Source organism: Ambystoma mexicanum, chromosome 10, assembly GCF_040938575.1.
Source record: "Ambystoma mexicanum isolate Mex_15411 chromosome 10, UKY_AmexF1_1, whole genome shotgun sequence".
NCBI classification, from domain to species: Eukaryota; Metazoa; Chordata; class Amphibia; order Caudata; family Ambystomatidae; genus Ambystoma; species Ambystoma mexicanum.
Genome location: NC_090932.1, coordinates 1,573,442,374 through 1,573,470,370, shown reverse-complemented (window position 1 = coordinate 1,573,470,370; position 27,997 = coordinate 1,573,442,374). Strand labels below are relative to the sequence as shown.

At 46.2% G+C, this 27,997-nt stretch overlaps 1 protein-coding gene across 6 annotated transcripts in view; it reads left to right on the top strand.

The window, feature by feature from the left end:
* CABIN1 (calcineurin binding protein 1) overlaps positions 1–27,997 on the top strand; it is a 1,968,820-nt gene that overhangs the window by 257,735 nt on the left and 1,683,088 nt on the right. For all 6 annotated transcript variants that reach the window (XM_069619890.1, XM_069619888.1, XM_069619891.1 and 3 more), the window contains exons 11-12: positions 10,016–10,152; positions 25,892–26,109. In XM_069619890.1, coding sequence (XP_069475991.1) covers positions 10,016–10,152; positions 25,892–26,109 — 355 coding nt within the window. The remainder of the gene's footprint in view (positions 1–10,015; positions 10,153–25,891; positions 26,110–27,997) is intronic.

Genomic DNA, 27,997 nt, shown 5'->3' with positions numbered 1-27,997 from the left:
GGTTTCAGCGCATGGTAAACGGCACCACCACGGATCTAGGATACTGGTTGGGCTTCCTTCACTCCTTGAGTCCTACACTCTGGTGAGGGGACTCCAGCTCTGGTCGTCATACTTCTCCAGCATTGGATCTTTCATCGATTCACATGCTTAGAATATTCCCCGTCGTCAGACTGGGACCCCTCGGTACACATATATAGCCTTTTCCCAAGGAAAGCTTTCGACACTTTTGTGTCCTATCTACGTCCTTCTAGGACCCGCCTACGCATGCTCCGCAGGCCGTGCTAGTATAAGAGGCCCGCCCCCGCGGCTCCCCTTCAGATTTCAACCGTCTCCAAAGTAGTGGGATCTCCTCGTGTTGTCTTACTGTTTTGTACTAGGTTGCGTTATTGGATTTCGAGTACAGTATAATGTCCTCTGTGTCAGGAAAAGCGCTGTTCCGTCCATGCGCGACGTGCAGCTTAAAAAAGGTTTACGAGGGGGACGGACATATGGACTGCATATATTGCCTCCACCCTCACCATTCGGCGGATACCTGCGAAATATGCAAGGGTTTTTCTCAAAAAACCCTCAAAGACCGGAACCGACGCCTGGTGGCATGGCTGAATGATGGTGCGGGGGCATACCCCCCCCTCGGAGGTGGGCTCCACACAGTCGGCGAAAACATCACGCCGCGTGGCCTCGTCGGAACCACCGGCGAAGAAATCTAGACCGTCGGAAAAAGAGTCGTCTGGAAGTCACTCCACAAGAGACTCCTCGTCAAAGAAATCATCCTCATCAAAAAAGCATAAGAAGGAAAGGAAATCCTCCTCTGGCGATCATCGCAGATCGACCACGAGTCGAGAGTCGAGTAAAAGCGGGCACAGTGTGGAGAAGGCGGGACCGCCAAAACCACCTGCGAAGTCTACGTCGTTGACGGCGGTCCAGTCATCGGCCGCCTCCCCGCCACTGGCACAAGGGGCATCCACCATCCCGTCGACAATGGCGTTGACGAGGGCCTCGTCGACGGGGGTCCTACAGGAGGCCTGGAGGCCTGAAGTCTTTGACCCGACCCCCCCGGAGGCTTTGCTACAAGAACAAGCTATGTTGCTGTCCTCGGAGGACGAGAACGAGAGAGTTGCTGGCCCAACAGACCTAGGGCTACGAGCGGCTGACAAGTCGTCGACGAGGGCATCCGTTACACCGGTATCTGCCCCTCTCCTCAATCGGTTTTGTCGTTGGATATTCTGTCCACGCTTCAGTCCTTGTTACGGTCGTTGGACCAGCGACTACCCCAGGCAAGCCTGCCACAGTCACCCGTCCCGTCAACCGACGCACCCACGACCGCCAATCTCAACACTGGCACAGGAGGAAGGTGAGCTGCCAGATTCGGAGTCTGACAGGGGAGCCATGTCGGATATCTCATTATCCCCCTCCAGGGATCCTACCTGGGAGTCAGAGGCGAAGCCCAGCTCACCCGTCCCCTCCGGACGACATTGCGTCATTCCATTCTATGATGGAGAAGGCATGCAAAGAATTTGGTCTGTCCCAGGAAGAACAGAAAAAGGACTGTTTTTTGTTCGACCACATGGGCAAGAGAAGGAGGTCGGTGTTCTCTATACCAATACTAGACCATGTATGGAAAGAGGGGTTGCAGACAATGAGACACCCATTCTCAGAACCAGCAGTGAAAGGACGCCTAGAAATAAAGTTTAAGGCTCCAGAGTCTACCCCCAAGTGTTTATCCTCTCAACCAACACCAGACTCTGTGGTGTCGGCGGCAGCAGCGAGGAAGGCAAAGGCACAGCACAAGTGCACGACTCCTCCTGAGAACGAAGCGAGACGCCAAGATGCCTTTGGCAAGAAAGTGCTCTCCGTGGGAGCGACCACAGTAAAGGCCGCAAACTCTCTGGCAATTGTGGCCAGATACGATAGGGAGATGTGGCACAGACTAGCTCCGCTGCTTGATCATCTTCCAGAAGAACAGAGGAAGGCGGCGATGCTACTGGTCCGAGAGGGTGAGGAAGCCTCAAATCACGCAATAAACATCGCGGTGGATCTCGCTGAGTCAGACTTCAAGCAAGTAAACAATGGGGTGGTATTGCGTCGACAGTCATGGCTTAAGTGTACCTACTTCAGGCCAGAAGTGCAATACAAGGTCTTAGATATGCCCTTTGAGGGAGACCTTCTTTTCGGTGAGAAGGTGGACGAGGCCCTAAAAGGAATGAAAGAAGATTCGGACACGGCACGTTCATTGGGTGCCCTCCAGAGTGGCAGAAGTTACAAGTCTTTTCGTCCCTTTAGAGGGGCTTCAGGTAATTCAAGATTCTCTTCTGGAGACAGATCGTTTGCCAGATCGGCTTACCCCTCCCAGGGATACCGACGTGCCTCACAATCGGCTAACCGTCAACGAAACTTCCAGTCTTCCAGAAAACGACCATCATACCCATCGTCGTCGAGAGACAAGCAAAATAAAGATCAGCAGTGACATACCACAAACCGTTCTGGGGGGAAGAGTTTCAGCATATGTCGACGAATGGGAAAGGATAATGACATACCAATGGGTGTTAGACACTATAAGAAACGGACACTCTCTGCAATTCAAACACAGCCCTCCGCAAATTCCACCTGCGTTCACCGCTCAGTCCAATATGAAGGTACTGCAACAAGAGGTTACACTCATGTTAGCGAAGGGCGTGATAGAATTAGTTCCAACATCACAGAGAGGTCAAGGAGTCTACTCAAGATACTTCGTCGTAAAAAAGCCGAACGGCAAATGGCGTCCCATTCTAGACTTACGCGATCTCAACAAGTCCTTAAAGAGCCTGAAATTCAAGATGCTCACTCTGCAGGAAGTGATCCGCGCAGTTCAAAAGGGAGATTTCCTGGCGTCCCTGGATTTACAGGACGCGTATTTCCATATTCCAATGTGTCGGAAACGCAGGAAATTCCTACGTTTTGTAATAGGGCAAACTCACTACCAATTCACGGTTCTTCCTTTCGGGCTCAAGACCTCCCCCAGAACGTTCACAAAATGCCTGGCTCCAGTGGCTGCCTGGCTAAGGAAGCAAAGCCACCATGTATACCCATACCTCGACGACTGGCTGGTAAGGGGATCCTCCCCAGCGTCGACCAACACAAGTCTGCAAGCCACCATGCAGCTTCTACAGCGGCTAGGATTTGCCATAAACTTCGAGAAATCCTCTCTGCGGCCATCAAGAACGCTGGTATTCTTGGGGGCACAGTTCGAGACTCAGTTAGGGCTGGTGAAACCTTCTCTCGACAGGACCTCAAGACTCATTCAACAAGCGGCCCGGCTACGGCGAAACACCAGGATCTCAGTGAGAAAGTATGTTTCGGTCCTAGGGGCCGTGGCATCCTGCATCCATCTGGTGAGAAACTGTCGACTATTCATGAGGCCAGTCCAAGAATTCCTCGCGGACCGATGGACACAGGCTCAGGGATCGTGGTCGGACAGGATAACCGTCGACGACGACAAGCTACTTCGGACCCTTCAGTGGTGGCAGAGTTCCCACAATCTGAACAACAGTGTGCCCCTACAAGAGCCGGAGTTTCAGAGCACCATAGTTACGGATGCGTTCCCTAACCGGATGGGGAGCGCACATGGGTGCTCTCCAAACGCAAGGTCGCTGGTCTCCAACGGAGTCCCTCCTACACATAAACGTACTGGAACTCAGAGCGGTACGATGGGCTTTGAAGGCGTTCCTACCACACATCAAGAGTTCGCGAGTGCGAATACTGACCGACAATACAACAGCCATGTTTTATCTGAGGAAACAAGGAGGGACACGATCAAGGACTCTTTCCATAGAAGCCCAGAAAACATGGCATTGGGCATCGAAGCACGAAATTTCCCTCGTGGCTCATCACCTTCCAGGAGTGAGGAACTGCTAAGCCGACTCCCTCAGCAGAAGCATGGCCCAGATACACGAGTGGGAAATGGACACGGGTCACTTGAGGAAAGTGTTCGAGAAATGGGGTCACCCCCCTCTGGACGCCTTCGCGACCAAAGACAACAAGAAATGCGAGCAATTTGCAAGCAGATGGCCCCAAGAGGGTTCGGTGGGGGAGGCGTTCTCCTTCCCATGGACGGACATGTTCCTCTATGCTTTTCCCCCGTTTCCCCTCATACGGAAAACAATACAGTGGATACGCAGATACAATTGCCGGGTGATTCTAGTGACACCATACTGGCCGAGGCAACCGTGGTTCTCAGACCTCCTCCATCTATCGCTGGAACATCCCATAGCGTTTCCGAAAGTCCCGTACCTTCTATCCCGGGACAGAGGCACGGTGTGGCATCACGACCCGGACAGTCTCAACCTTACGTCCTGGCTCCTGACTTCTCGGAATTCGGTGCTTTAGACATTTCAGAGGATTGCCAAAAAAATTCTACAGGCGGCTAGAGCCCCTTCTACTAACAAATCTTACTCCTATAAGTGGCGGAGATTCTGTGAATGGTGTAGAGGACAGCGGGGCCTACAACCATTGTTGGTGACGCCCGAACAAGTTCTACCTTACCTGCTCCTCTCGGCAAAAAAGGGATTGTCCCCCTCATCGATAAAGGTACACCTGGCAGCCATCTCGAGGTTCACAAGGAAGAGGCAGTCGTCTCCTCTATTCAGTGACAGACTGGTAAAACACTTCATGCGGGGTTTATTTCGAGCTTTTCCCCCGGTGAAACGTTTTCCCCCGACGTGGAGCCTCAACACAGTGTTGGCAGGCTTGATGAAACCGCCTTTCGAGCCTATGGCCACGTCCGACATAAAATTCATTTCATGGAAGTTGGCATTCTTGATAGCCATCACATCAGCCAGACGTATCTCGGAACTACAAGCGCTGGTCGTGGACCCGCCCTACCTAAGATTCTTTAAGGACAAGGTAGTCCTGGCAACTAACTCTATGTTCGTCCCTAAGGTTCCGACGGTATATCACAAACACTCATCCGTGGTTCTGCCTACTTTCTTCGCCACTCCATCATCGGCAGCAGAAAAAACTCTTCATACCCTGGACGTTAAGAGGGCTCTGAAATTCTACCTACATCGCACACAAGACATCAGGGCTACTCGGCAACTGTTTGTCGCATATGGTCCGTCGACGAGAGGAAAAGCAATCTCTAAACAGGAATTGGCTAGATGGGATCGTCGACGATTGCTTTTTGTCACTCTAAGGCCGGAAGGCCACTGCAAGGACATCCTAGAGCCCATTCTACAAGGTCGATGTCCTCCTCAACAGCGTTATGGGCTGGAATTCCGCTGACGGACATATGCCAAGCTGCGGCATGGTCAGTGCCCCACGCGTTTACCCGCCACTACTACCTTGCCAGGCAGCATGCAGACGAGGTGCAGATGGGAAGAGCTGTCCTGCGCCATCTGTTTCAGTAAGGTAAGCTCCTCCCTGTGGAGATTCTGTTGTCTACCCTCTTAAGGGCGATATACTTTATGTGGGCAACGTTATATGACTTAACTTATCCCTACGGTAGATATGCATTGTGTAGTATGGTGAGGATATATATTGTTACATTACATTCTCACCGCCGTCTCAAGTGTTACTGCTATACAATCTATTCTAAGCATGTGAATCCATGAAAGATCCAATGCTGGAGAAGGGAATAGTTTCTTACCTGTAACTCCATTTCTCCAGCATTGGTATCTTTCATGGATGCACATGCGCCCGCCAACCTCCCCGTATGTAATGTATGTAATAAATTTAACCCTTCCTACTTTGGAGGGGCCGAAATCTGAAGGGGAGCCGCGGGGGCGGGCCTCTTATACTAGCACGGCCTGCGGAGCATGCGTAGGCGGGTCCTAGAAGGACGTAGATGGGACACAAAAGTGTCGAAAGCTTTCCTTGGGAAAAGGCTATATATGTGTACCGAGGGGTCCCAGTCTGACGACGGGGAATATTCTAAGCATGTGAATCCATGAAAGATACCAATGCTGGAGAAATGGAGTTACAGGTAAGAAACTATTCCCTTATGGAGGGTCCTTAGACTCCTTGAGCTTCTGGCTGGATTTCAGTCGTTTCACTCGACTACGGATTTCTCGACCCCTGGCACTGAGTTCTTGCAGCAGCGAAAAAGTACAGCCAATCAGGGAAGATGGTCGTGGAGTTCTTCTCAGGGTATGTGGGTCCCACTAACCGAAGGAAAGAAGTCGTTCATTCCGGAGCTTCTCTTGTCGATCAGAAAGAGGAGTTTCAGCACAGCAGCAGAGCCTCACCAGGCAATTCAAAGGTCCAGGAGGATGCAGCAAGCTTCATTCACGGTTTCTTGGGGTGTTTCTCCCAGTGGTCGACTCTAGTCCCAAAACCCTCCCCTTTTAAGCAGGTTTCTCCCATTCATGCACAGCCTACGCTGTCACCCAAACAGCAGGGTGGCTGTCCTCAAAGGACAGTGTTAGGCAAGATTGTATGCAGTACCCTAACCCTGACCTCCTGACAATAGAGACCCAACCTTTGGTATAAGTCTAAACTACACAGGTTGGTAGCGTATGGAGCAGCCAGGCTTATCTCAAGCGGGGTCAATGCGAGCTGTAGGGGAGTTGCACAGAGAGTCACAGTGACAAGTATTCAAATAAACTCTTGCACACAAGGTTTCTTGATAAAACAATTATTAATTTATCAGTCAGTTAGAGTAAGCCTTCTTCAGAAGGGAGCAATATAAAACACCACACAAATATGTAATTCAAAACACACACTGTTAAGTTTCTAAATCAGTAAGTACCCTTTTACGATGGCCCACAGACACAACCTACACACTCGGGTGACTTCAATAGCTAGGGTGCTGGGGACATTAATGTGTCACTGTTGGATTTAGAAGAACTTAGGAATTAGGTTATAGGGAAAAGGTTATTAGAACATACAAGAGATCACAAATATTCTCAACCAGGCAAATACTTTTGGATCCTCCAACAAGAGATATTCAGTGGAACAGGCTAAGCCAAAGTCAATGGGCAAAAGTCTATATGAGCTGAAGCACTTCTTTGCAGGTAAGTAAGAAAAGTCTTTGCACAATGTTTGTAGATGTCTTTGAAAAAAAAGAAGAATCAATGTAGGGCCACAAGCTGTTAGACTTGTGAGTAGTAGAAGATGCAAGCAACTATACAGTAAGAGGTAAGTTCTCTCAGACTTTACCGTACCTTTGGGATTGACGAAAAAGTGCAGCAGTTGACTTCTGTTCTCGTGCAGCTCTGCAGATCTCACTGTTCATGGGCCTCAGTTGCGGGGACAAGAGGGGGGAATTCTGGGGGCTACTGCATTGCAATGGGACGGTCACCGCTCGCAACCGGCAAACTTCAAACAAGTGGCACTTCAGTGTTTCAGATTCTCGCGACTACCGCAAATAGCAAAACTGCGGTTCCTGGCTGTCGACATGGCCTTTGCTTGCTTCTGGGGTCCCGCACTCTGTTGAGGGGGTTCAGGCTGGGTAAATCCTACTTCCTGGGAGTCCGGAGGATCTTTCCGGAGCTCTTGGCCAGCTTAAAAGCAATGCACACAAACTGGTGTTCCTCTCCCTGGCTATTTGGTTTTCAGCAGCAACTCTGTGGAAATTCAACCTGCACCGAGAGGAGGTCCAGGTGGCTTACTTTGGAGTTGATTGGTCCCACCAACTCAAAGGGAGAAGTTGTCCTTGCAGGAGCTTCTCTGTCGATACGAAAGTGGAGTTTCAGCACAGCAGCAGGGCTTCACTGGGCAAACCAAAGGTCCAGGAGGATGTAGCAGGCGTCTTCTTCAAGTTCTCTTTGAATTCCTTCGTCCAGTGGTCAACTCTGCTTTCCAATCCAAAAAGCCTCGCCTTTTATGCAGCTTGTTCCCATTCATTCCAGCCTTGCCGGACAGCCAGCCGGCCAATCACCACAGAGTGCATTTGGGTCTCCTAGGAGACTAAGCAGAGGGAGTTTCGGGCACCACCCTCACTTCCTGCCCCCGCCAGACACCGTGGAGCCAGAGGCAGGTTTCACTTGTGAAGCCTGCCAAAGACAAGACGAATAAAGGGACCAAACCTGGTTTGCCGCGCAGAGTAAATCTCAAGAAGGACCTTTCCACAAAGAAATGGCGAAAAAAGAAGACCGGGGCCATTTTGACAAAAATGGCACCCATGGGTGCTTTACCGTGGCTGCAAACGCAGCCCGCCGTAACATCCCATAATGGTAGTAAAAAGTAAACCACTGCTACCAGCCATTCCTCGAGGAAAGGGTAACATAAAAATGTTACATGAGAACCTAGACAGAGGGGATACTAAGCAACCCCTCCAGCACCCTATTGTAAAATGGTGCGTGCTGGGTCTAGAAAGTTACAAATGTAAGTAAAGGAAATTTCCCTTTACTGCTCTGGGAAACAGTAGTTTATCCCAGAGAAGGTATTTAAACCTTGGGGAAATCTGAAAACCTTCCATGTGTCACTGCACTGAAGGTGCTGTGTGACACAATGTAGAAGATGATGCCTATGGAGTTTGTCAGACTCCACAACCAAAAGAAACAGTGTACAAAATCACATTAAAATGCATGAAATAGTGGAAAAAAGGGTCTCACTCTCTCCAGGTTAAAACAATCAAGCCCTCTATTATCCAGCAAAGTTGCTGGGGGTCTCTAAGGTAGAGGGAATTGACACATTTCTGAGAATCATCCCTAAGAGCCAGCCAGCTAGACAATCGGGACTAGTTGCAGTCATGCACTCCTAGAGACAAAGCATAGGGGAGTTTCGGGCATCTCCTTCACATTCTGGCTTTCCAGACACACTTGAGCCAGATTCAGATTTCAGGACTGAAACCCACCAAAGGTAAAATGAACAAAAGGTTCAAACCTGACTCAGCGTGCAGAGTAAAAGACTCACAAACAGAAAATGGCGAAAAAAGACTGGGCCATTTTGACAAAATGGTCACCCATGGGTGCTATATTGCAGCTGAGGATTCTGCCTGCTGTAGAAAAGCACAATGGTAGGAACATTAAACCACTGCCACCAGCCATTTAAAGTATTAAGGGTAACATAAAAAATGTTACATGAGAAGGTGGGAGAAGGGGCTACTAGGTATCCCCCTAACACTCTGCATAAAATGGTGTGTGCTGGACCTACAAAGAGAAAATGTAAGTAAAGTCAATTTCACAATATTATTCTTTGGGGACAGTAGTTCACACAGGAAAAGGTATTTAAACCTTATGAGAAATCTAAAGGATTTCTCTGCGACACTGCACTAAAGGTGCTGTATTTCACCATACACAAAGTAGATGTCTATGGAGTTTGTCAGAGGAAACATATAATCCAAATCGGGTCAAAACACATGAGAGAGTAACAAAAATGGTCTCCCTCACTCCAGGGTACAAATTAAAAAGTCCAAAAGTCCAGCAAAAGAGCTGGGGTCTTAAGCTGGGAGGAATTCAGCACTAAAATGAAAATTCTCCCTAACACTGGAGAACCCAAGAAGGTAGAACTTTCACAGTTTGGGGATTAGGTCTTGCAAATTCTTTCTGGAAATCAGACTATTTAGACAATAGCACCATCTATAGGCTTTAGCCCAGAGTACTTCTAGGAGTTCTATTCCCCACATCCCTTTCTTTATTGTCAGCACTAGATCACAAATGCTGAGGTTGTTTACTGGAAAGGGCTTGGATTTTGATGTTGTCTTTCTCAGTCTTGCTTACTGATTTTTGGTTTGCTTGAGGTTCGAGGGGAAAGCACTTTGGCTGATTTCTGGTAGGAATGAGCATAGAAGGGGTGGTTGGGGGCATGCTAATGCTGCTTTACTGAACCTTGAGTTGTAAATATGCGTACCTGTTCCTAATTATGCCCTTCTGCGGGATCTGGAGGAGGAACTTCAGAGACTCTTATGGCCTTCGATCTGTTCAATATTGCTTTACAGTTTTCACACACAACTGTTTCTTTTCTCTTATTAAACATAGACGAGCACCTATGTTGTAGGTGGTTTAGCTAATGGCAGCTTGTGGCCGATGTATGTGTGATTTCTAAATGTTTGATTTTGGTGAAAATACAGTAGTTTGATACTGACCATTCACCTTTACAGGCTTCGAAAACTGGACCCCGAAGAAGACGACGATCTGTTCAGTAATTATGAGGCACACTCTGAGATGAAACACGAGGATTTCCCGCTGATTGGGGCTCTCAGACTGTCATTTGATTCCACCACTTTCATGGAATCTGGTGAGTAGGTGGTCCAAGCCATTCTCTGCTGGTCTGAGATATTCTGTCGCATTTATTTATTATTTATAGAGTGCACCTAACCCTAAGGAGTCTGGGCACATTTCATAAGGTTACACATTGAATTACATGGCAGACTGTAAGAACAGTACAAGATAATTGCAAGAATTGCATCACGAGAGGTAAGTGAGAAACCGTACAGGAAATTGTTGCAGGTACTTTAGAGACATAACGGATATCGGGAGAGCACGACATTTATGGAACCTCCTGTGAGAGGAGCCAGGCTTTTACATTCTTCCTGAAGCCATAGAATGAAGGTTCTGCTCTTAGGGCTGCATGCATAGAATTCCATCATTTCGCCACTAGTACAGGAAAGTTGCTGCCCCCTGCTTTCTGTAGCTTAAATTTATGGATCTTAAGGCAGTGTGAATGCAGGGAACTAGTAGGTCAGTCGGACAGATTTCTTATAAATTTGCAGGTCATATATTTGGGAGCTAGGTTAGCGAGGCATTTATGAGTGAGTGCTAATGTTTTGGAAGAGAGTCTGTCATTGACTGATAGCCAATGGATGCTTCGTTTAGCTGCGGATACATGGTGGGTTCTAGGGATGTTCTGCGCAGTTCTTCCGCATTATTTTGTAATATTTGTAGTTTTTTTTTTAGGTTTCGCTTACTGGGTCCTAGGTACAAGGCATTGCAATAATCTAATTTAGATAGTAAAGGCGCTCATGCCAAGGATGTGTTGCTTGCTGTTGGCAGAAAGGTTCTGCAAGCATTAATTAGTTTACATGTATAGGCTGTGGCAGAGCCTGTCGCATTGACTTCTCTTGACAGGGTCAATGAGGAGTCCATATAGATTCCGAGTGTTTTCACTTCCTTAGAGACATTTATATCAATGCCATCTCTATTAAAGGATGTGAACTGGCTGTCTAGTTTGCTTGGTTTAGTCTGAGATGATGAGAAGTAACTCAGTCTTATCATCATTAAGACAAAGGCCATCCATGCTTGAATGATTAGGTAAGTTTTGTTGAGTAGTTTAGTGTCGTTGTCGTAGTCCCCAGTGATGGGGATAAGGATTAGGGTGTCATCTGCATAGTTAATGTAGGTGACACCCAAATCATCAAGGTAATCGAAGAGGGACTTTGTAAAGATGTTATAAAGCGTCAGGGATACGCAGGATCCCTGAGGTACTCTGCAGGAGACTGGGGCTGGTTCCGCCGATGCAGACGGTGCAAACACCCTCATGGTTCTATTGTCCAGGAAGGATTGTATCCATGTGGTGGCTTTTTCTGAGAAATGGGCCGCTGATGAAAGGTATTTGCATAGTAGTTTGTGATTAACTAAATCAAATGCAGTCGATAAGTCAATTAAGGTGAGGAGAGCTAGGTTATCTTTGTCAGGTCTAATCAGGCTGTTTCAGTGCCATGTCTCGGTCTGAAGCTGGATTGTCGCAGGCCAAGACGATTGTTAGTTTCAAGATGTTTCTGTATCTGTAGGTATGCTGCCCTGCCTAGAATTTTCAACAGGAAAGGTACTGTCGTTATCAGTCTCTAATTGGTAGGGATGTTTTGATCAAGGCTGGGTTTTTTTTAAGAGGGGGAACAAAAGCACATTTCACTGTGCTTTTGTTAGTGGCTCTTAGTTTTCACCTCTTCTTTTAAGAGCTGCCTCAATGTACAAGAACCCTTCCTTCTCTCCGAACCCCTAGTCCCTCACCACTTCCCTGCCATTCAGTAAATCAAACAATTGTTTATGCCAGGAGTAATTATTTTCTCATGAAGAGGACCGGTTTGGAGAATGTAAACCTTCTGTCAGTACGAACTCTAGTTTTAGTTGTATAGGCTTGGAGTGTATTAAATTGTCTTTCCAGCCTCTGCTTTTAGTGGACAGTCCCTTTTGTTTGCTATTACTGCAGTCTCCATTTTGAACCATACAGTTAAGGAAGGTGTGTGCTACCTATCCGTACAGATATTTGAGTGAACCAAACTGTTAGATTAGATTTCCATCTGTGTGCAGAATTCTCTCCACCTGTCAATCTCCCTGCACTTTTTACCTCTTTGTTGGATTTCTTGGTGGAGTCCTGCTTTCCTCCAATTTTAAAGGCTTCTACAATTTATTAATGCCGCACACAGCACCTTCTGTGCAGTGTTGCTAGAGGCCCCTAGAGCTTCCCTGTGATTGTTTTCAGGGATACTTGTTATCCTACCTGTGTTTTATTTTGCGAGATCCGATCACCCCACGTTATGTGAAGTGCAGAGGTGATCCATGTTAGGCAGAAACCTGTGCAGTTCCCTTAGGGTCCACTGCAAAAGATTTAAGACTACAGGTGTTTGGCAGTAAACCCACTTGGTAGCAGTCCGTACTACACAGATTCACTTGGTAGCTGTGGCTGAGCAGTCAGACTTCCCTCAAGAAGAGTTAGGCAGTATACAGAGTATTCACAATAGGTCAAAAGAACATAGTAGAACAAGTAAACACTGACCAGAGCTTGGTGTAAAAGAGATATAATTATTTATTTAAAAACACACTTGCAGTTTACACTAGCAAAAACGAGGTAAGTAAATTCAGCACACAGTCACTATCCTATATATATACAACCCTATTCACTTATTAGACAAGTCTTCGTGAGAAACACCACTTATTTTCAGACAGAGGTGAGCGCTTAACATAAGATGACATTCTAATAAGTTGGAAAGAAAGGGAGGGAAAAAGGCAGAGTTAAAGAAGCACACAAGTTTCAATACTTTCTCAAAGAACCACAGTAAGGCAGGATAGGCAGAGTTCTACTGGGGAGCAAGGAAGTCAATTGCCAGGCCCACTCTTGGAGAGAGCAAGCAGAGGAGGTCCAGGTTCACACAGTGGGGTTATGCCCAAAGAGTCTTGTAGATAGTTTGCACAAAAAGGATGAAATTCAAGTCAGGAAAAGTTAGCTAGGTTGTCCCAGGCTAGCCCAGGTTAGAAAGTCGAGGCTTTACTGTCACCCCGAACGATCTGTCGCAAGGGAAGCCAGGCGGGACACAGTACCTTAAGTGGGAAGGGAGCTCCAGCGGGGGCAGTTGTTCCTGGCAGCAGGTGCAAGTCAGTGTTTCATCCAGAGTAAGAAGAGGTCTCGCCGTGGAGGAAAGATGAAGGTCGTTGCACTGCCAGGGAATAAACCAGCCGCGGAGTCCTCCGGTTAAAAGGTACTACCCTTCTCTTCGCGGTAGTGGTAAACTGTGGTATTCCGGTTGCCGGGGTGCTTGGCACGGGCAAGGCGGTCACGAGATGCTCCAGGAAGGTGAAAAGAATGCAAAACTGGTTATCCCCACCAGTCAAAGGAAGAAGACTCTCCGGACTGGAGATCTCCTCTGTCGTCGGGAAAAGTGGTGAGACGGATCAGCAGGGCTCCACCGGTGGTGTCGTCGTTGCAGGTCGGCTCAGCTTCTCCCTCCTCGGATTCTGTGGCGATTTCTGAAGTTCCAGTCCCCAAAGCCCTGCTTTTATGCAGCACACCCCTGTTCACTCAGCCTAGCTGTCAATCAAACATGCTAAGTGGTGAGCCGGCCCACCACTTGGGCCAATCACACAAGAGTGTGACTTTAGTTACCAAGGTAACTCAGTCCAGGGTGCCTAAACCCCCCCTCCCACACCCCCTGTGGTACCCAGACAGAGTGGCACCACTTTTGGAGGCTTCTGTGGAGAAGCCCGCCAAAAAGTGGAACAAAGGGCTCGACTTGGGTTGGAGTCACAGAAGAGAACACAAACGCCATTTTAGAATCGAGTTCTGGCAGAAAATACCAACCAGTGAATTAATATTAAATAAATAAACCGGCGGTATGTTCGAGGCTATAAGAATTAAATAATTAAAGTTGGTAGCCTCGAACAATGGGAAAATCCCATAGAGATATATTTGCGGTCGAATATAAAAAGTAGTATCCACTGCCACCAGCCAAAACTCGATCAGAGGAGACGGAGACGTACCCCCTCGAACAACAGACCCCGGGGCAATAGAATTGCCCCGACCAGTACGTCCACAATATGATGGTTTGTACTGGTTTCTGTTCATAATTTGGGACTAGCAAAGCCAATGGTGACTTTACATGCCCTGGGAGACAGTAGTCAGTCCCAGGGTATGGAGTCTATGTTGGGGGGTTGCTACGACACCCCTGGGTTACAGCACGGAGGGTGCTGTGTAACCCACATAAAAAACACATGAGACCCTATGGAGTAAAAGACCCCATAGCCCATAAAACACATGGAAAGTGAAAGGAACACCTCAAATCATGTCTAAGAGTGGGAGCAAACGAATCTCACTCTTAGCAGGAGAGAAAAAAATAAACCCCAAAAATCCAGCAAAGCTGCTGGGGGACTCACTAGGTTTGGGAAATTAGCCTTACAGGGAATTCTCCCCATCAATCCATTGTATCCTTTTTCTCGACTCTCTAGTAACATTTTGTTTGTTTGTTATTTGTAATGCGCGCCAGACCCGAAGGTATCGGGGTGCAATAAGCATCAAGAGGGTTGTTCAGCTTAGGTTACAATGCTGTACAGGAACATACATTTATACAGTAAGTAGTAGGTAAGACAGTGGATCAGGTAGTTTGTAAAGAATAAGACAGGAAGCAGTTAAGTTACATTGTTACATATATCCACAGTTGTCAATATACATAGTATGCACAAGTGAAGTATATGGTCAGAGGTCGTTTTCCTTGATCCAATGGATGAGGTTGGACCTAAAGCGGAGGAAGGGTAAATCTTCCCTCAGGGGTGAAAAGGGAATTCCAATATTGGGCAGCTTTGACAGGGAAGCTGCTTCCACCAGTCTTAGTGCTTTTAAATCTGGGCACCGTTAGGAGGTTGGCGTTGGCAGTTCTCGTGGGGCGGTTGAAGGATTGTCTTGTAAATCTGGCTATGAGGTAATGTTGTGCGGCATAGTGGAGTCATTTGTGTGTCAAGGATGCTGTTTTGAGAAGGATTTTATCTTTCGTGGAGAGCCAGTTATTGGCTCTTCTAATGTCAGAAATGTGGGCTTTCTTGGGAATGCTTAGGGCTGCTCTCAAGGCATTGTTTTGTAGAATCTGGATCTTGTTAGTAATGTATTTATTACTCCCTAAATATGGGCATTGCAATAATCCAGTTTGGACAAAACAAGGGCTCTAGCTAAGGTGATACAGTTGTTAAGAGTGTTTGCAAGTGTAAGCCGTTGATGAGGCCATAGAATTGACTTGTTTTTTAATGGTCAGCTTAGAGTCTAGGTAGAATCCAAGGATTTTGACTTCCTTGACTACTGTGATATTGTTGTCATCTATTCTGAAATTGGAATAGTTATGGCCTAATTTATTAAGGTTCACAGGGGTGCAGAGGATGAGAAGTTCCGTTTTATCATCATTCAGGCATAGACTGTGAGAGGCCATCCCTGCCTGGATGATGAGGTACACTCTATTCACAAAGGCCAAATCCTTGTTGTAGTCTCCCGTCAGCGGGCTGAGTATCTGGGTATCATCAGTATAGTTGGTGTAGGTGATACCCAGGCCATCTAGATCATCAAAAAGGGGCTTTGTGAAAAAGTTGTACAAGGTAGGAGACACACAGGAACCCTGGGGCACACCGCAAGTGATGGGTATGGGGTCAGCGGCTGCTGAGGGAGAGAATACGCACATAGTCCTATTGTCGAGGAAGGATTGGATCCATCCCATCGCTTCTTGTGAAAAGTTGGCAGCGGAATCCAGGTGGTTGCATAGGATTTTATGGTCCACTAAGTCGAATGCCGCTGAGATCAAGAAGGAGCAGTAGTGCTGTCTTTCCATTGTCTCTCAGCACGTTGATTTGAGCCTTAAGGTAAATTAGCGCAGTTTCGGTCCTTGATGTTGGGGTCTGAAGCCAGATTGATGTACTCCTAAAAGGTGGTTACATTCCAAATATTGTTGAATTTGAAAGTAAGCCACCTTGTCAAGAATTCTAAGCAGGAAAGGAACTATGGTGATAGGGCGTAGTTCGTAGGTATGGATGGGTCAAGAGTTTTAATAGTGGGAGAACCCAGGACTGTTTCAGATTGTTAGGTATGGTACCGGTGGAAAAGGAGGCGTTGATGAGTTTGGAAATGAATGGGGAAAGGTTGCGTACAGCGTCCTTTATGATTTGGGCTGCACAAGGGTCGCTGTGGCAATTAGAGGGTTTAAGAGTGAGGATGACTTTTTCGACTTCTATGATGGATACTTTGTTGAAATTGAAGCGGGGTGGGGGTTGATTAGGAGGAGGCAAGGTGTGCGGGGGCAGTGCCATGGGGGGGATTGTTGGGCTTGGGGGAAGGTGGAGAGTTTCTTTTTTGTTGTTGATCTTAGCTTGGTGGGTTGCTACCTTGTTAGATAGGGCACTCTGTATACTGGTGCACCATCACTTGTCCTTAAGACAAGTGTCGGGGGCAAGGATGGGCGTTTCTATCTCTTTGAGGATGGTGAACAATTCTTTAGTAATTGTAATACGTAAGTTGAAGGAAGATTGTTTGGCAAGAATCATTTCTTTTTTGTAAAGGGTGGCTATTTTACCAAGGTTATTTTTGTTAGTGACAGAAAATCAAGTCTCCAGTTTTGTTCGCTTTTCCGTTTTTCTAGTCTGATTGCTTTCAAGTGAGGAGTGAACCAGGTATTCACATGTTTTTTAGGTTTACTCCTTCTAAGTTTTAGTGGTGCTATGATATCTAAAGATGAAGTCATAATTTTGTTGTATTCCTCTTCCAGAGTAAAAGGGTCTGTATGGTCTGGAAGTGAGTTCAAGGTGGGGAGGATCAGAGGAGATAGTTTTTCAGCTGTAATATTTCTTTTATTTCTGGTGGGAATAGCAGGTGCTATACTGTTGGCGGGAGGTGAGGGTGTGTAGCCTCTACAGTGAAAGTGATCAGATGGTGATCGGGCCAAGGCTCGTGTGTTAAAGAGGTGATGGAGGTCTGGCAGTTATGATCTGTTATCTAGTCAAGGGTCCTACCTTCAGCGTGGGTCGCGCCCGTCACTTTTTGTGTAAGCCCAGTTCAGCAAGGGAGTCGTTGATGTGTGTAGCGTTATGGTATAGGGGGTCGTTGAGTCCTAGGTTGAAGTCTCCTAAGAGAAGGCATTGTGAGGTGTTTTTAGGTTGTCTGATAAGATATTGGTTAAGTCTTCTTCAAAGGATCCTAGAGGGCCAGAGGGTCTGTATATGAGGTGGATAGTCAAGGTTTGGGAGTTGGAGATCAGGAGCGTGGCTGTGAGGGATTCACAAGACTCAGAATTTTGTGGGGTTGTGAGTCTCAAAGCTAGACTAGTTTTAGCAATTATGGCTCGGCCTCTACCTCAGAATTTGGTGCAATCTATTCTGAGGCACGTGTAGTCCTCTGGAATGGCTAGCATGATTGCTGGGCCTGCTGCTGAGTGAAGCCAGGATTCGGTAATGGCGAGGAAGTCAATTTTTTCTGTTTGGAGTAGGTCAGCTATTTCCGTGGCATGGGCCACCATGGAGTGGGCATTTGAGGGCTCCTCCTATGCTGGGCTGGGTAGTTTCTGGTGGTAGTGACTGGGTGTTGTGGTGGTATTTCGGCTGAGAGTTGGGGTTCCGAGTGGGCCGACTGCTGGTGTGGGGGCTGTGTGTTAGCTAATGGGTGTTAGAAGCTTTGTGGAAGGGGTTATTAGTATTGGGCAGTGGGTCTCGAGGTTCTATTATTGTTGGATGAGCAAAATCTGGAAGATTTGGCTGAAGGTTCGAATATTTTAGCGAGTCTAGCGCAGAGTTTGAGGTTTCTCTGATGGTGACTGCAAGGTCTGGTGTCTAGATTGATCTGAATCGGAAGGTTGTTGTGAAGGGTCGCAGGAGGAAGGGTTGTTGCTGCTAAAGGAGGAGTAGATGTCATGGTAGGACTTAGGATGCTGACTAGGTTTGGGATAGTACTCAGCAGGACAGTGTAAATCATTGGCAAATACATAGTCGACAGGAAGGTTAGGTTACTGTGACAGGTCTATCTGTTTAAGCTGGTGGCAGTGTACCGTTTACACAACTTTTTGTCAACTTTCATCACGTCCTGTCTTTGCAGCTGCGGTAGGGGACACAAGGGACACAATTTACCCAAAATGGTGTTTGTGTACTTTTGTAAGCCCTAAACAAGATGGTCTGTCTTTTCTTATTTCTTCTTCTACCCTGCTAGGTGTGGGAAGGTCTTCTTGTCCCTTTGTCTTCTCCAGGCTGCCCTTGGAAAGCATGCAAGGAACCTTTGAGTGACTGGCAGGGCAGGAAGTGGGGTGGTCAACCAAAATTCCCCTGACCTTTGTCCTGCAGAGTATCTAAGAGAAACCAGTTAGGACTGTTAGGCTGGCTGCCCCCATTGGACAGCCACCCCCAAGTTTGAATGGTACATGGGATGCGATTGGTGGACTCAGCCAGGTTTCCAGAGGTCCTGGAGCTGAAACTGAGAGTCGACCACTGGAACAGAAGGACAACACCAGCAACTTCCAGTGCCTGCTGATTAACCGCTGCTGTCCCAACTTCAACTTTTAAGCCTCAGGGAAGATGCGAAGATGACGACTTCCTCCCTTTGACTGGTGAGCCTAACCAGTCCCAAGATTATCTGCATTTTGCACCATCCCTTGGAGAGTGGCGACCTCCCGGTCTGCAATTCGCTAATACCCTAGGACCTTGGTTGCATAACAGTGCATGACCTCCTGATGCGCAGTTTCACCTAAAACATTTTGGGCATCCTTCTAAGCCTGCAGTGAACTGATCCAGCTCCTAAAGGTCCCCTCACAAGAGATGAGGACCGAGAAACCGAGCAAAGTCACCCACCGTGACAACTGTCCTTCACGCAAGCCTGAAGAAGGTGCCAACCAGCTAGAACCGCAAAGATCCTTTGCTGGACTTCCGCCTGCAAGATCTGCCGCCAGATGCGTTGAAGTTCCCTTATTCTGTCGCCAAGACCGAGAACCCAGTGACCGAGTCTGCTGGCCCCTCACCACTGGAACTGTCCTGCAGCATAGGTTTATTCTACTAAAGGTACTGTCCTACCCCTGATACAACTTACCTGTGGGTTGTTAGCTTGATCCTGTGATCCCCAGGGCTGCAGATAGCTTTATTTTGCACTCCTGCAGGTCTCCCATAGAGTTACATTGGGGTGGACCATCCATTGTACTCTAACCCTGCCTTTTGTCACTGGTCCTCGGCGCACGGCTACAAGGGAACACCCTGATTCCCTTGCCTTTGTAAAACTAACTTTATTTACCGGCAATTCTGAAAATGACTCCTGCCATTATGTACCTTTTAACCCTGCCTTCCCCGTCTTTCCTGCTCCACCCATGGCGGACCAGTAATCCAGCAAAACCCTGAGAGGCTTGCATAAGCTAGGGTTTGGACTCTTTAGACAGGCTGGAAAAAAGTTAAGTTATACAAGATTGACACTGTTTGCATATGTTTCAGATGGTTTTACTAAGTGATGTATTACTGCCAATGCTATTCTAAAGGTATTACAATTGTGGTTTATTATCCAGAGAATATTACAGTGTGATCCTATATTATCTTACTATTTTAAAGTACTTACTTGGCTTGTGAATTATCACCTCTGCCTTAGGAGGTACATATGATATGATATGATAGTTTATTTATATAGCGCCTATACACAATGTGTTTCAAAGCGCTTCAAGGCAAGGGAGGGAACAAGGGAAAAAACAATGACATTCTTACAGGCCATGAACAGTAAGGATGTGAAATTAACTATCATACTCGCCCTGATGACATTTCAGATAGTGCAAGAACTAAAACATAGATAAGGAAGGGAGGGGGAGAGTGGGAAGGAAATGGAAACAGACAGGCGACTACCGTACTAGGCCTGACGACATTTCTGGTAGAGCCGGAAAAAAAACAAGAGGTGAGGGAGAGGGGTGCAGAAAGGTAGGGGAGGAACAAAACAAGCGACTATCATATTAGGCCTGACGACATTTCAGATAGTGCTGGAGGGGGCGTGGGGAGAAAAAACCAGTAAGGAGAGGGAGGAGGAGACAGACGAGGTTGCTATCATACTAGGTCCAGGGACAATTCTGATGGAGTAAGTGCATAGAAGAAAGTAAGGGGAGGAGATAGGAAAAGGGAGAAGGGAAAGGAGGAGAGAACAGGGAGTTAGCAGTCAAAAGAGTGGAGAAGCAAGAGGGGAGAGTGAATACAATTGCAGAAGTCAGTAGTAACACATAATGTTGCAAGCCAGGATAAAAGATGAAGATGGGAACAGCGTGATTCAGGGCCAACATGAGTACAAGATGCAAAAGAAGTTTGGCATGAGAGTTGAGAAAGGGTGACGCACCATGAATGAATGAAGTCCATAAAAGTCAAAGCCAGCATTGTCCACAAGATGGTGAAATCAGAATGTATCAGGACAGACTCCTGCAGAAGTGGGGTGAGGGGGGAGCAGGGTAGAAGAATCAAGCAAAACAGGCAACACCTGTGTGCGAGAATGGGGGGAAGGGCACAAGGGAACATCACGGGGTGACCAGAGGGAGTAACACATATATGAAACAAATAGGCATTTACTATGTACACTAAGTGTATTAGTATTTTCTTGGACTAAGTGTATGCTCGGAGTTCTTTGTACCTCATGTAAGGAAGGCATGGTATCAAGTAGTAGACACAGACACAAGGCATTCAAGTTTTCGAAAACCTTTATTTGGTATTTTTCGTTGGGTTGGTAGAATTCCTAACTGGCCCTAACTCTAGAATGGGAGTAGTCTCGGCCATTAAACAAATAACAAACAAGTCCCAGTCGGTCTAGTCAAAATAAAAGGGCCTATGCTAAAAAAATGCTAACCTTGCCCTCTTTTTCAAAATGACAAATGTGTTAAGGGAATACAAAAGGAAAATAGTGTCTCGAAAGAAATGTCAGAATGGCTTAAATAACTCCCTTGCCCACCTTCAGCACCACAGGGTCTATGGAGTTTCTTAAAAAGGATAGGTGGATGGCACAGTTATATCAGTCTTGCACTCTTTGGCTTACTGGAATTTGGAAGTGCACCCAATTGCATTTAGAAGTGTTCCCAACTGCATTTAGAAGTTGCGCCCAACTGCATTTAGAAGTTGCGCCCAACTGCATTTAGAAGTTGCGCCCAACTGCATTTAGAAGTTGCGCCCAACTGCATTTAGAAGTTGCGCCCAACTGCATTTAGAAGTTGCGCCCAACTGCATTTAGAAGTGTTCCCAACTGCATTTAGAAGTTGCGCCCAAAAGCCTCTCTGAGAAAGTTGATTTTAGAAAATGTACCCAATTGCATTTAGAAGTTGCGCCCAATAGCCTCTCTGAGAAAGCTGAATTTAGAAGTGTACCCAAGTGTGACCAATAGCCTCTGTGAGAAAGCTGAATTTGGAAGTGTACCCAATTGCATTTAGAAGTGTTCCCAATTGCATTTAGAAGTGTTCCCAACTGCATTTAGAAGTGTACCCAATTGCATTTAGAAGTTGTGACCAATAGCCTCTAGGAGAAAGTTGAATTTAGAAGTGTACCAACGGCACGGAATTGCATGACATACATAATTATGCTTTGGAATGCAGGAAATACATCATACCACACCCCACGCTTACTCTCTCCCTTACACCACCACTCAACAAGAACACAGAGATACTATGACACCATTCGGTATAACTGTTCTCATATCAACATCTCCCGCTCACTCCCATCACTCTGAGTAAACATTGCTGGTTTCGTACCCCCCCAGCCAGGCGTTCTCCTCAGGCCTAACGCAGCCACACTCGATCTGGATAAAAGCAGGCCAGAGCGAACACATACTCCTGATCTCTCAACCACCACACCTACCGCTAAAATGCAGCTACCACTTGAATTCTGCACCAGCTGCACACATACCTGGTGCGCACAGGCACTTTTTGGACTCTCTCTACTGATCTGAACTTCGGTTCCCAAGGGCGTTCAACCTACCAGCGCCTTCAGACCATACCAATGGTATATAAGGCGCTATATAAATGCAAAATAACATAACATAACATTACTGGTACAATTCAACAGTTCAGGTTTGGGCTTCAAGCGTCTGCTGGTTCAGTCACTTCCTTAGGCTTCGTCTGCCTTTTCATAAATCCTCAGTTCTGCTTTTGACCTTTACTTTCCCACAATTCAACACCGGCTTCTCTCCGCCAGGCTGGAGCCGGCCTCTCCACCCACATTCACTTTCTCAATTTCTCATAGTTCTGCACAGACTTTGCTCTGCTGGGCTGGAGCGTGTCTTTCTCTTGGTGGGGGCTCCCTTTCACACGTTTTGTCTTGGGTGTCTTTTCACTGTCAAAGACTTTCAAAACTGCAAGGATTTTACGTAGACCTCTGCATGACAACTTCGACCTCTCTTTAAACAATTCTACAATCCACAATCTTCCTCATCTTGCAATACCAATGCCTCTTGGTATTTGTAGTTTCTTATTTTCTTTAGTTTGCCCTCTTTCAAAATGTATATGTAACACCAATACTTCTTGGGATTTCTTTCTCTTTGCTTTGCTCTTTTGGCTTCTTTCAAAGTTCATATACTTCGCCCTCTTGGCATATTCAGAGTTCACATACTTTGCTTTTCAATCATTCACCTTTCTTTCGGGATCGCAGATACTTTCTTGCCTTTGATTCCCGTTGTAGTATACTTCAATTCAGAACATTTCACAGAGACTTTCAAATGTGCAGTTTTGCCCCGCTGGACCACTTTTACCTTTTATCCATTCCTTTTACAATTCAGCAATTGTCCTTTCCATTATGCGTTTTATCGGCATACTTCAACATTTGAGTTAGTTACTTTTTGCTTTTAAAACAAACCGGGCTTTCTGTGCATTCTCTGTGCCTTTCCTCTATCACGGATTGTTGGTTGCAGCCTCTCTGTGCCTCTGTGCTCCTACAACCTCCAAGAAATTCTTTGTACGTGGACCTTGGCTGGATGCTAGATGGGTCTAACGTTGTTTTGATAAATGGCTACAAAAGGAAAATGCAAGATTTGCTGAAGGAAATTGGGTCTAAGGAGGAGGAACTAATCGTCTTGGAGAACAGTTAAAAAAATTTCTGACAGGATGGGTTGACCACAACTGAATTAAATGATACCTATTCATCTTATACTGAATATGCTAATTTTGCACTTAAACTGAATTCTCTTCCCTTATATATTATCAGTTTCCCATTTAACAAAGCCCAGTCTCTCTTTATGCGATTCAGACTAAATAGGTTTCCGACCAGGAAACGAATGAAACATTGGACAACCGATATTGCACAAAGTACTTTAATTACCTGTCGATTTTGCACAATTGATAATTCTTGTGAAATGCTCTGCCACTTGGTTGTGGATTGTCTGCCTGTTTTTTAATTGTATGAGAAGTAGGCATTTTGAAAAGACTTGAATACTTTAATTCTGATTTCTTGAGAAATTTGTTTTGGGCCAGATTAATGTGGGGGGAAAATGTTTCACTAACTATTGCACTGTATCACTTTTTGGAGGAACGTTTAGAGACGTTGAAATGATTTTATAAATGTTTCCTTTTATCTGAAAGATGATTTAATGTAATAAGTGTAGTTTGTTTTTATGTAAGGTTTAATGTAAACCAATTCACACACAAATTGGCTTTTGCTGCCTTCGATAACTCACTGGTTGTGTTAACTGGTCTTCTTTCATCAACGCTCTTCATGCAGCAGACATGGCCCTTTCCAACACCTACTCTGCTCCTCCCCAACTCAGTCGTTCACCCGTGTGGGTCGCAGGCCACTTTAAAGCACCATGAAGGTTTCTTTCTTCTGCTCACTCGGTTTTAGTGTTGGAACATTTACGACTTTCCGAAATAGGGGAATTCTCGCCTGGCTCTCTCTCTATCTTTGCAAACTGCCAATCAGCCCATTGGCCTTCCAACTTCCATAGCCTGGTTCGCATGAGCCCCGAAAGAGCTGTTCCTTCTCGTACCCAACCTCGGAGTTTGCCTGTGCGTGCCACCTTTTATCCTGACAAGGACTGTTTACAAGTGGCAGTTGTGTATAGTTAGGAATGCGGGCCTGAGTCTGCCTGGCCTCATTACAGGGACAGAGCCATTGAAGGTCAGTAGGGGTAATCCTTCTGGCCTCATTTCTCATCTTCCTCCGCTCAGTAGTGTTGTCATTGTAAAGTGGGGAGGAATTATGAGAGCTGCAGTGTCACATAAAATAAGCAGGGATAGGGGCTAGACGGGTTGTGGATAAAGGGGGATACCATGTCTCACCATTGGATGCTTCTCCCCCACTCCCAGAGGACCCCCCTACCCAGGTGATACACCCTGCCTGTCCACCCCCAGGGTCAGGATCTAAAAGCGATGGCCTTTTCCTGGCCACCTGAGTACGGGATCCCCGGGGACTAGGTTGTGAAACACCCTCTGGTTTTTCACACACACTAGAGTCCTCCTTAGAATAGAATAAGCCTGGCTGCTCGCCATTCTACCCAATCTTTGTGTGGTTCAAGGCTAAACTGAGAAGTGATACCTGTTCACCTAAGGTGAGCTCTTCCAAGTTCTGCCACAGACAGCCACTTGTGTAAAACTCCCTAACAAAAACGGGTATTAGTTGCATATCAGCACAGAGTCCAGTTTGAGAGAGCTAGGCCTGGTAGATGGGATCAATCTGTGACTGCAGTGTCTAGTTTGTGTGGTGTGGAGGATGCAGGCTGCCCATCAGCGTAGTCTCTTGTTTTTGTGGGCCACTCCGTGATAGTGTGACCTGCCCATTAGTACAAACTCTCTAGTATGGGTTTTCCTTTCCCTGTATTGATGAGATTCTTATGCCCATGAGTTATAAGGCACTCCAGACAGGGAAGTGGCGAGTATCCTGTCCTTGCAAGGTTGAGTCTCCAGAACCTGATTTCATTGAAAGTTGTTAATCCTCTCACTGTAAGGTTGAGCAGTGCAGTATAGCGGTGTGTGTGAATCCTGTCCCTGCAGGTCCTTGTTACAGTTGCCAGTCTGGTAGCAGATGAGTGCCCCACCTCCACAGGGCATTGTATCACTGTTTGAGATCAGGCGACCTTGGAGGTACCTGTACCCGCAGGGCATAGCTTGAGTATTCTAGCTTTAGAATGCGAGTTTCGTGTGCCTGCAGCACATTTCTTGAACCTTACGCTCTGGAGAACGTGAGCTTCAGCCTTTGCAGGATGTCGTTTGAGGGTTGCTTTCTAGGTGAGTGTGTGGCTACTAGTAGATTGAAGGTTGCGGTCTAGTAGAGCAAGGGCTGTGTTGTCTTAGCTTACCAATTATTGTGGGCTTCCAGTTTAGAAGATCGGGGTATGTTTTCGTTCCTGCAGCATAATGTTTAGTGTTTTCAGTTGATGAAAAATTTATCTTTGTGCTTTAGCAGGGTCATTTTTGAGAATTATATACTAGGAGAGTGCATGATTGAATGTGAACACTTGCAATACACACATCAAGAATAAGCTCCCTCCTAGGCACATAGACCTGGAGACCTACAATGCAAGCATTTTCAGTCTGCCAGTTCTGAGTTTAAAATTGCAGACTTGTGTGATACTGTATTTCAAGAAGGGTATACTAATGGGCTTGCTCTTGATGGGTAGTGTGCTTCAATTTAAAGGGATTTTGACAGCCACAGCATGAATGTAATCTCTTATGCCACCTAGAGGTGGAGATGTGCTGTATACACGATTACTATAGGGAGATGGCCAGAGGTTCCCCTTCATGTCAATATGAGCTTGCCTGTTTGGGGTCTTTGGAGAATGGATGCTCTCTGAATTTGCAGTCAGCCGTGTCTCTGCTTTCTGTCCCCAGAGAAGCAGGATGTGCACGAGTTCCTTCTGAATAACATGAACAATGGGGGCATCCTGGAGCTGATGATGAGGTACTTGAAGGTGATCAGCCAGAAGTTCCTTGTGAAGTGGCCTCATGGACTTACTGACGTGGTGTTGACTATGTTCAGTAACTGGAGGAAGCACAGCAGCAATCTGCCCAACCCACTCTTGAGGGACTGCAGCAATCAGCACATCAAGGTAGGGTGATGACCGTGCCAAAGCAGTGGCTCTACCCATCTTCTGCATTGCATACACATGCCATCATGTATTTTGAGCCTACAGATGCCATCAAGGGATAATGTATGAATGACAAACCCAAGAATCAAAGGTTGAGCGATTTCTAAATGTCGGCTGAACCCTGTGGTGTCATTGTAGGATAGTAATGCCAGGTTTTACATTAAATGTGATTTACTGTGCCTTACTACATTGTCAGTGGGTGCAGGTCCCTAATTCAGAGATCACATTACACATGTTTTCAAACCATTGACAAAAGGTGTGCCGTAATCTAGAAATGTGAAGCAATATTTCATGCCCCCAGGTAACTGCAGACATCTCGCCCTTTCACTCCATCCTTTGAATTTGAAAGTGGGGAATGATCTTGAAAATAACAGAATCAGCAGATGAGCAGTTTTCATTTTATATTTCTGTAAAAAGTAATTTGAAAATTGTGTTTTCGATTAATGTTGGAATGTAATTGCGGATAATGTTTTATAGTCCTGTCTATGAGGAACTAGACAGAGAAACGTGTCTACGGTAAGAAGCCTTTTTATGTAACGCCTTAAAAATGTGTGTATCATAAATAGCAAGGAGTGTTTTGTTCTAGGACTATAGATTTCCACAGATATTTTGGCAAAGGTTTACTGTTGTACTTTTACGTCCATTCACTTTCCCCGAAATGTATGAGGTGTCCCAAGAAACTGCAGCGCTAACGGGGACTGGACGGGGCCTGTGGCTAAGCAGCAGAGAATTCATTTTCTAAAATGTCCCCTTGCGCTGCTGTGTGCATGGCAACCGCCCATTCGGGTCCTTCCTCTGTGTCGCCCCACCCAACCATCAGTCCCCTTCTCGAATTCAGAATGTTTGTACTGCTGCTGAACAGCTGCACCACGTTGTGCAAAAGCATTTCAAATCCTCTGCGTCGAATGCCGAATGGGTTAAAGTGTTGTACAGGTTGCCCCAGAGTTTACAACCCATGTCTGCTTTTCCTGTCAGTGCTGCACTCTTCTCTCTAGTATCATACAAGACCTGGCCTGGGCATACACCTCTGTTTACCAGTATCTTACACAAGACTAACAGCCATAATGTTTATTCCGCACCACAGGGTTCTGAGGGTGCACAATGCTTCAAAAGGCTTTTTCCCCAGCATCCCCTCGCCGAAGTGGTCAGGAAAGACTGCACTTCCACAGAATCGGTTACACCTGAGGGTATCACCAAGTATCCATGTCCACATGCCATACAGCATAGCAGACTATTGCAGAACTACGTCAGAGAGAGAGCATACTGTGGGGAACTGTGGACCTGTTGGCCTAAAATAAAGTGAGCTGAGGAAAGCCTTTCTGAAAGAGCAATAGAGGCACCAATCACAAATTGTCATTTATTGGATATGTCTGCCTCTTTCTCACGGTCATGATGAAAAACATGCCTCTGAAAAATACAAAATGCTAATGTGCGAGCATAAGAACATTTTTTAAACAGTGTAAATGTATGCCACCATTTCCAAGGGCCTTTGCATTGAATTTAGAAACTGTTTTATAAGTGCTCAAGACAAGGGCCAGAACTTTGGAGTGTATTTACTTCCCAAAAGAATTCAGCAGGTTCAGAATGTTTATCGGAGAACATGACAAAAAGTCTGGAATTTCATTACCAGTGCTATGTTCCTGGATTCTCAGTATACAAGGAAAATCCACTTGTACCACAAACCTGTCTTTTTTTTTTAATGAACGTATTGTGCATATGTTTAATTTTAACTAAAATAATGTAGTGTCTACACAAAAAGCCATACTTAAAGTCACATTGAATTCTGAATTGCATGTATTTCACTTTCAATCACATCATGTAAAACTCCATTAGGAACAGGCCCGGACAG